The sequence below is a fragment of the Entelurus aequoreus genome, linkage group LG07 (genome assembly GCF_033978785.1).
Source record: "Entelurus aequoreus isolate RoL-2023_Sb linkage group LG07, RoL_Eaeq_v1.1, whole genome shotgun sequence".
In the NCBI taxonomy this organism is placed as follows: domain Eukaryota; kingdom Metazoa; phylum Chordata; class Actinopteri; order Syngnathiformes; family Syngnathidae; genus Entelurus; species Entelurus aequoreus.
In genome coordinates this window covers 79,917,643-79,927,087 of record NC_084737.1, presented here as the reverse complement: position 1 = coordinate 79,927,087, position 9,445 = coordinate 79,917,643, and the positions used below count along the sequence as shown (strand labels likewise).

Here is a 9,445-nt window from a genome sequence, read left to right as displayed (position 1 = left end):
TGCAATTTGTTTAATGAACAATGAAGACTGCAAAGAAGAAAGCTGTAGGTGGGATCGGTGTATTAGCGGCTGGCTGCAGCAACACAACCAGGAGGATTTTGAGTGTAGCAGACGCGCTATCCGACGCTAGCCGCCGACCGCATCGATGATCGGGTGAAGTCCTTCGTCGCGCCATCGATCGCTGGAACGCAGGTGAGCACGGGTGTTGATGAGCAGTTTTCCACTTTGCATCAGTCCATCTTAGATGAGCTCGGGCCCAGCGAAGCCGTCTGCGTTTCTGGGTGTTGTTGATAAATGGCTTTCGCTTTGCATAGTAGAGTTTTAACTTGCACCTACAGATGAAGGGACGAACTGTAGTTACTGACAGTGGGTTTCTGGGGCCGTACTTATCAAGCTTCTTAGAATTACTCCTAAGAAGTCTGCTAAGAGTTGACTTAAGAGTAAATAAATTATTCGCTGAAAGCTGCACTTAAAAGTTAGTTATCAAGCGTCTTACTCACACTTTCAGCGAAGTGTAGGACTGAATCTTAAGTGTCACACTCAGAGCTGAATTACGACATTACTATGTGCCGTAAACGCAATTTTAGGTGACGTCATTTCTGTGTCCATAGAAATGACCAATCACGGAAGGGAATCCGTTGTCTAAGAATAAAGAAATATCTTGGAAATATTTAAGTGGACAATGGGAGTGTATATTTTGACAATAAACTACAAAATAATACAAAACAAACTAGTCCCCGCCGGCACTCACGCTACCGCTCCCTCTCTTCTCTCGCCCACACACTCACTGACGTCACTCACCTCACGGCCACACACATACGCTACTGTCATAACATTTTCTTTCCAATTCATTAATTAGGCAACTCATTTGAAACTGGTGTGGGTGGCTCTATATATACTAGCCCACTGCAGCCACATGCAGAAATCAACATGGAATCGAAAAGTATTAAATCTGTGACAAAAATAATATCCGCTCTGTCTAAACGATACCGTTTGATCAGCTGCTCGTCATCAAAAAAAACCAAAACATTGTTCCGTTCCCTGAACGTTCGCGCACGTCTCTCTCGCCTCAGTGCCATCCCCTGCTGGCAACTCCTAACCACTTAAGACACCTCTGAAGGTCTCTTAAATATCGTGGAGAGTAGAAGTGATTCTTAGACTTAAGAACGTTGATAAAAAGCTTTTATTCTTAAGTTTGAGAGTAGGACTAAATTTCGCAAATTCTCAGGACTTAAGTGTAAAATGGCACTCTAAGAAGCTTGATAAGTACGGCCCCTGAAGTGTTCCTGAGCCCATGTGGTGATATCCTTTACACACTGATGTCGCTTTTTGATGCAGTGCCGCCTGAGGGATCAAAGGTCACGACCTTGCCGCTTACGTGCAGCGATTTCTCCAGATTCTCTGAACCTTTTGACGATATTGCAGAGCGTAGATGGTGAAATCTCTAAATTCCTTGCAATAGCTGGTTGAGAAATGTTGTTCTTAAACAATTTGTTCACGCATTTGTTGACAAAGTGGTGACCCTCGCCCCGTCCTTGTTTGTGAACGACTGAGCATTTCACGGAAGCTGCTTTTACACCCAATCATGGCACCCACCTGTTCCCAATTAGCCTGTTCACCTGTGGGATGTTCCAAATAAGTGTTTGATGGGCATTGCTCAACTTTATCAGTCTTTTTTGCCACTTGTGCCAGCTTTTTTGAAACATGTTGCAGGCAAGAGCTAATATTTGCAAAAAATAACAAAGTTTACCAGGTGGAACGTTAAGTATCTTGTCTTTGCAGTCCATTCAATTGAATATAGGTTGAAAAGGATTTGCAAATCATCGTATTCTGTTTTTATTTACCATTTACACAACGTGCCAACTTCACCGCTTTGGGTTTTGTCTAACAACATCAATAACAACGCCAAAGTCTTCCTTACATATATCAAGGAGAAAGGTCCGCTGTATCGCAGAGGGCTGATTCCAAAGGTATATTTGAGCTGGGACACGATGACGTGGGTGGCGGCGCCGGTGGTGTAACCTCGCACCAGCGGCTCGGACAGGTAGGTCACCACAAATCCGAAATGGACCAGACCCAGCAGGATCTAACATCAATAAAAACAGACGTGACACGGAGTCTAAATAGTGTCTGTATGATTCACCGTACCTGGAAAATCCCCGACAGGAAAGTGACGGCGGCGGCCACTCTGACCCGCTCTGCGTCACGCGCGAAGACATCCACCAAACTGGAGTTAGTCACATTGTCCCACGTCGCGAAGTTTGAATCTGGGGCGAGTCGCTCTGTCACGCCGCCAATCATCACGCTCATCACTGCGTATGTGCCTGGAGGAGCGAGGAGAAACCGTGGAACCTCGATATTTGACACCTCATTGTACCAACTTTTTTTTAATTTATGATTCACAGACAGGTAAAAATACACTTTGGTGTACTGTCAGAATAATTGTATCGAAGTTATCACAAAACTTTGTGTTTCAATGAGTTCCCGGCGAGCAGACAAAAGCGGTCTTTGATCTTACTAAGCAAAAGTAGGGATGTCCGATAATGGCTTTTTGACGATATCCGATATTCCGATATTGTCCAACTCTTGAATTACCGATACCGATATCAACCGATACCGATATATACAGTCGTGGAATTAACACATTATTATGCCTAATTTGGACAACCAGGTATGGTGAAGATAAGGTCCTTTTTTTTTTTAAATTAATAAAATAAAATAAGATAAATAAATTAAAAACATTTTCTTGAATAAAAAAGAAAGTACAACAATACAAAAACAGTTACATAGAAACTAGTAATGAATGAAAATGAGTAAAATTAACTGTTAAAGGTTAGTACTATTAGTGGACCAGCAGCACGCACATTTATGTGTGCTTACGGACTGTATCCCTTGCAGACTGTATTGATATATATTGATATATAATGTAGGAACCAGAATATTAATAACAGAAAGAAACAACCCTTTTGTGTGAATGAGTGTGAATGGGGGAGGTTTTTTGGGTTGGTGCACTAATTGTAAGTGTATCTTGTGTTTTTTATGTTGATTTAACAAAAAAACAACAAAATAAATAAAAAATTTAAAAAACGATACCGATAATTTAAAAAAACGATACCGATAATTTCCGATATTACTTTTTAAGGCATTTATAGACATCTCTAGTAAGATTGATTTAATAAAAAAAATTTAAATTTAAAAAAAAAAAACGATACCAATAATTAAAAAAACGATACCGATAATTTCCGATATTACTTTTTAAGGCATTTATAGACATCTCTAGTAAGATTGATTTAATAAAAAAAATTTAAATTTAAAAAAAAAAAACGATACCAATAATAAAATAAACGATACCGATAATTTCCGATATTACATTTTAAAGCATTTATCGGCCGATAATATCATCCGGCCGATATTATCGGACGTCTCTAATCAAAAGGCTTGTAAAACTCCACTGTGTAGGATGGGAAGCGACATGAAGGTGTCGGTTTCTTTGATGTATTGTAATCCACAGGAAGATTTTGTCTTGACCCGAGATCTACAAAGCAGAGAGGAAGCAGGACCTGACCCCACCTCCAAGCACCTTTTCTTTGAACTGTTTTGTACCCAAAGGCGACGGCTGTTTACGACCCCCCTTCCTTTAGAACAGTGGTTCTTAACCTTGTTGGAGGTACCGAACCCCACCAGTTTCATATGCGCAGTCACCGAACCCTTCATTAGTGAAAAATAAAATGTTGGTTTTTTTCCAATTCAAGACAAAGTTATATGTTTTTGGTAACACTTTAGTATGGGGAACATATTCTAAGTAACAAAGACTTAATTTAGAGTTATTTGGTTAGGGTTAGGTTCAGGGTTAGGGTTAGGGTTAGAGGGTTAGGGTTATAATAAGGCCATGCCGAATAAGGCATTAATAAGTACTTAATAATGACTAGTTAAGAGCCAATATGTTACTAATTTGCATGTTAATAAGCAACTAATTAATGGTGAATATGTTCCCCATACTAAAGTGTTACCATGTTTTATTACTGGTGCACAAAATGAAGCGTGCATGAACATCACCTTGTTCAAACAACAAAACCAACAAAGTGCATAAACTCACAACAAATTACACACCTGCAAAGCAGTGTGACTTCTGCTGTTGTTGTATCCGTAATACGCCGATAGGGAGAAGTTTTTATTTACACAATTAGTCGGGTGTGTCTTGACCTCCGCCGAACCCCTGAGGCCGACTCACCCCTAAGGTTCCATCGAACCCAGGTTAAGAACCACTGCTTTAGAAACAGCTGTTGCCATGTAATCAGGGAAAGTCCAAATAAAAGAGGAGGCGTACAATCTTTCGTCAGAGCGTGGTGGGAGACTGTACAAGAGTACAGGTCTACGCGTGTCTCCTCATTGAGCCAAATGTAATTCTGTCTCTGTTTAATTCCTTGCTTCTTTGTCTGTTTAATAGATGTCATCAGTGTTTGAACCGGACATGTACGAACGTTCATCCACCCATTGTGTGCCTCGCAACAGAGCCATTGTGGGCAGATATTGGCAGATAATTTTGCTATGTTCAAGTAAAATACTCCTAATTTTTGTATTTTTTTTTTCTTGTTTTTGAACACTGACTTTTTGCAGTGTACAATCTTGCATATTTACACTTGTGTGTTCTTTAATAGACTGTCCCTGTTTGGAAAATAAAGTCAAAGATTTGAAAGATAACATTCAGCTCAGAACAGGTATTACCAACCGCATTACTAAAAAGGTTGTAAAAAACAAAACTGAATTGGACGAGATTATGAGAGTATTAGGAGATTATTATTCACCATAAATTGATAACGTGGACCCCGACTTAAACAAGTTGAAAAACTTATTGGGGTGTTACCATTTAGTGGTCAATTGTACGGAATATGTACTGAAATGTGCAATCTACTAATAAAAGTTTCAATCAATCAATGTAGCAACAAACCAACAGAAAGACACACACCTATGGAGATGTGCTTGGATGTGCCGAAGATGAAGTAGATGAGGACGGGGTAGAAGGAGGCGTAGAGGCCAAAAACTGGAGGCACGGCCGCCAGCAAGGCATAAGCCATACCTTGAAGGACGCATACCAAAGTGGGGTTATCTAATGTACATACCATATTCAAGTGGTACAAACACAATAAGATTTATCTGACCTTGGGGCAGCTGCATGATGCCCACGCTGAGTCCAGAGATAAGGTCACCCAGTGCATTTTCTCTGATGGAGTAACGAGGCAACCACGACAGAACAGGGACGCTACCCAGCAGGCAGCTCTTGGCTCTGGGGCCGGAACACCTGAGAAAGAAGAGATATCAGTCGGGTTTACAAATATGGGAAACATATTTTCCTTTGGATTTGACAACAGTATCAGCCAACGTGTATCTTCATTGGCGTACACTTGACATACACTGCAAAAAGTCAGTGTTCAAAAACAACGACAAAAAAATACAAAAATGAGGGGTATTTTATTTGAACTAAGCAAAATTATCTGCCAATAGAACAATAAAATTTGGCTTGTCAAGACTTTCCAAAACAAGTAAAATGAGCTAACTTCAATGAACCCAAAAATACCTTAAAATAAGTACACTACCGTTCAAAAGTTTGGGGTCACCCAAACAATTTAGTGGAATAGCCTTCATTTCTAAGAACAAGAATAGACTGTCGAGTTTCAGATGAAAGTTATCTTTTTCTGGCCACTTTGAGCGTTTAATTGACCCCACAAATGTGATGCTCCAGAAACTCAATCTGCTCAAAGGAAGGTCAGTTTTGTAGCTTCTGTAACGAGCTGAACTGTTTTCAGATGTGTGAACATGATTGCACAAGGGTTTTCTAATCATCAATTAGCCTTCTGAGCCAATGAGCAAACACATTGTACCATTAGAACACTGGAGTGATAGTTTCTGGAAATGGGCCTCTATACACCTATGTAGATATTGCACCAAAAACCAGACATTTGCAGCTAGAATAGTAATTTACCACATTAGCAATGTATAGAGTGTATTTCTTTAAAGTTAAGACTAGTTTAAAGTTATCTTCATTGAAAAGTACAGTGCTTTTCCTTCAAAAATAAGGACATTTCAATGTGACCCCAAACTTTTGAACGGTAGTATATATATTCTCACTAAAAACAACTGCACTTTTCTTGGTAGAAAAAAAAAATTAGACCTTTTTGCTCAATATGTTGAAAAATATTCTTAAACGAAGTAAATGCTAGTGCCATTATCTTGACATAATGATATGCGCTCGGCATTACATTTCTTGAAACCAGCAAACTTATACTAAAAACTAGTTTATTGTTCTTAATGGAAAGGCAACAAGGCAAGCGCTTGTTACTCTCGGGGTCTCCTAGCCGCTCAGGCAAATCATATTGTCTAAAAATGCATTTTTCCATGGATAACATGACATCATCGCACCAAGTGAGTGCTCTTTCAGTCAATTAGTGCGCATATATACAGCCCGGCCCCCGGCCAACATTTTTTTAATTGTAATTTTGAGGAATTTATCTGAATGTGCATGAACTATTTCTGTTCAAAATTGTTAGAAATGTTAAATGTTTAAATATTAACTGTCAGTTTATTGTACTGTGCCAACTGTACTACTATATGAGTACCTGTTTTCTATTGTTTCATTGAAAATAAAACAGCAAAGTCAATTTGGCCGTCATCTGTTTTAATTATGAGACACAATTGTCTCTTTCATGCTTGAAATAAGAAATGATGACTTTAAAAAAGTAGTTTTATACTTGTGAGTGTTGATGACACAGCTTTGCAACAGTTGATATTCTAGTTTCAAGCATGTTTTACTCAATATAGCTCATCAAATCTCAGCAACAAGCTGTAATATCTTACTGAGATCATTTAGGACCAAAACCCTTAAAACAAGTAAAACACTCTAACATAAAATCTGCTTAGTGAGAAGAATGATCTTATCAGACAGAAAATAAGCAAATATCACCCTTATTTGAGGTATTTCATCCTACTTAGATTTCAGTTTTTGCAGTGTAAGTATGTAAGAATGTTTAAACTGTAGTTTAATAATACTATAAAAAAGTGAGTATTCCACAGAGGTGCGTCCATTATGGAAAATACTAATAAAGGAAACAAATTTTGTTTTAATTTTTGTAACTTTTGAACATACTGTATCAATAAACACGATTAACATATGTCATCTATGCAAAATACCAATGTATGAAACAAATACTTGCTTTTATTTGTATTTTGAAATGCATTTACCTCTACACTGCAAAAACTGAAATCTAAGTAAGATTAAATATCTCAAATAAGGGTGATATTTGCTTTTTTTTTTTCTAAAAAGATAATTCTTCTCACTAAGCAGATTTTATGTTAGAGTGTTTTACTTGTTTTAAGTGTTTTGGTCCTAAATGATGTCAGTAAGATATTACAGCTTGTAGCTGAGATTTGATGAGCTATATTGAGTCAAACATGCTTGAAACTAGAATATCAAGTGTTGCAAAGCTGTGTCATCAACACTCACAAGTATAAAACTACTTTTTTAAAGTCATATTTTCTTATTTCAAGCATGAAATAAAAAATCATGATTTTGACACAATTGTGTCTCATAATTAAAACAGATGACAGCCAAATGGACTTTGCTCTTTTATTTTCTATGAAACAATAGAAAACAGGTACTCATATAGTAGTACAGTTGGCACAGTACAGTAAACTGACAGTTAATATTTAAACATTTAACATTTCTAACAATTTTTAACAGAAATAGTTCATGCACATTCAGATAAATTCCTCAAAATTACAATTAAAACATTTTTGGCCGGGGGCCGGGCTGTATATATGCGCACTATTTGACTGAAAGAGCACGCACTTGGTGCGATGATGTCATGTTATCCATGGAAAAATGCATTTTTAGACAATATGATTTGCCTGAGCGGCTAGGAGACCCCGAGAGTAACAAGCCTTGTTTACATTAAGAACAATAAATTAGTTTTAGTGTAAGTTTGCTGGTTTCAAGAAATGTAATGCCGAGCGCATATCATTATGTCAAGATAATGGCACTAGCATTTACTTCATTTAAGAATATTTTTCAACATATTGAGCAAAAAGGTCTCTTTTTTTTCTACCAAGAAAAGTGCACTTGTTATTAGTGAGAATATACTTATTTTAAGGTATTTTTGGGTTAATTGAAGTTAGCTAATTTTTTTTGGAAAGTCTTGACAAGCCAAATTTTCTTGTTCTATTGGCAGATAAATTTGCTTAGTTCAAATAAAATACCCCTCATTTTTGTATTTTTTTTCTTGTTTTTGAACACTGACTTTTTGCAGCAAAGCTTTTTGTTATTAGAAGTGATTATTAACCCCTACACATTATAATGTACATAGAACTTTATACAGAGCAATACCATGGCGACCATACCTCAGTGAACTTTCGATCTTGCCCCACACAGATGTTTTCGATTCCGACTTCTCCGCTAGCTTGTCCACAGCTTCTTCATCCAGGATATCTCTGTGCACCCGATAGCCTGCTGGTCTCCTCTCGGCCATGACTGAAGAAAACAACAAATCCAAAAGGGGGATTAAATGCGTTCAGTTTGGTTTTGTGTGTCAGTGAAAAAACATCTCCACTGCTTGAAGGACTCTTGGAATTGAATTGAAAAACGTTGGCATGGTCCTAAAACGACATATATATCCCACCCTATGATGAATGGATCCTTCCCGCGCAGTCCCTCAAGCGTCAAATCCACTTTGTGGAGGTTTTCTCCACGGAGTCGTCATCATGTTGCCAGAAGAAACATTTTTATCTGTGAGGGGTGAGATTAAGTCAGCCATTTTAGCAGAGTCAAGGTTGTTCTTGTTCAATGATTACACGGCACAAAAGGAAATATGATACAGGCTTAATGACACGCAGATAACACTGATAACAGGCGGGAGAAACAATATCTTCAACATTGTTATGCTTTCACTCTACAGTATGGGACAGTCTCACAGGCTTTTTGGCAGACAATGCATGTTTATGGGTAGACTAAACTCACAAATAGTGCCAATATTCGCCAGACTCCCTGCAGATGCTTTATGGTTCCTCCACTAAACCTTTTTTCTTCTCACCCATTCAACATTATTCTAATGGATATTACTGTAGTCCCATTTTTTGGTTATTTCCAGGAAACATTCTGACTCCGCCTTTAAACAATCACATCACTTTTATGCCTTTATGATCATTTGGGCTTTATAAATGTACATGAGCTTTAAAGGCCTACTGAAAGCCGATACTAGCGACCACGCAGTCTGATAGTTTCTATATCAATGATGAAATCTTAACATTGCAACACATGCCAGTACGGCCGGGTTAACTTATAAAGTGACATTTTAAATTTCCCGCTAAACTTCCGGTTCAAAACGCCTTTGGAGGATGACGTATGCGCGTGACGTAGCCAGTAGAACAAAAGTATGGCTCCCCCATTGAGGCCAAT

General features: G+C 38.1%; 1 protein-coding gene across 1 annotated transcript; it reads right to left on the bottom strand.

The window, feature by feature from the left end:
- Positions 1-230: 230 nt before the first annotated feature.
- LOC133654308 (solute carrier family 26 member 6-like) lies at positions 231-9,127 on the bottom strand. Its single transcript, XM_062054602.1, has 8 exons — positions 9,008-9,127; positions 8,670-8,776; positions 8,392-8,521; positions 5,160-5,299; positions 4,967-5,077; positions 2,149-2,324; positions 1,922-2,086; positions 231-332 (listed from the first exon to the last, which is right to left on the bottom strand). The coding sequence occupies exons 3-8, from the start codon at positions 8,517-8,519 to the stop codon at positions 231-233; spliced, it is 822 nt and encodes a 273-aa protein (XP_061910586.1). The 5' UTR covers positions 8,520-8,521; positions 8,670-8,776; positions 9,008-9,127.
- Positions 9,128-9,445: the final 318 nt, after the last annotated feature.

Bases quoted from the DNA above. Each gene is read 5' to 3' on its own strand.
- LOC133654308 (XM_062054602.1), bottom strand. From the start codon at position 8,519: ATGGCCGAGAGGAGACCAGCAGGCTATCGGGTGCACAGAGATATCCTG. The intron at 5,078-5,159 runs GTCAGATAAATC...GCGTCCTTCAAG, and splicing joins CATCATGCAGCTGCCCCAAG to GTATGGCTTATGCCTTGCTG. The intron at 333-1,921 runs GTAAGGAAGACT...CTTCATCTGTAG, and splicing joins GACCTTTCTCCTTGATATAT to GTGCAAGTTAAAACTCTACT.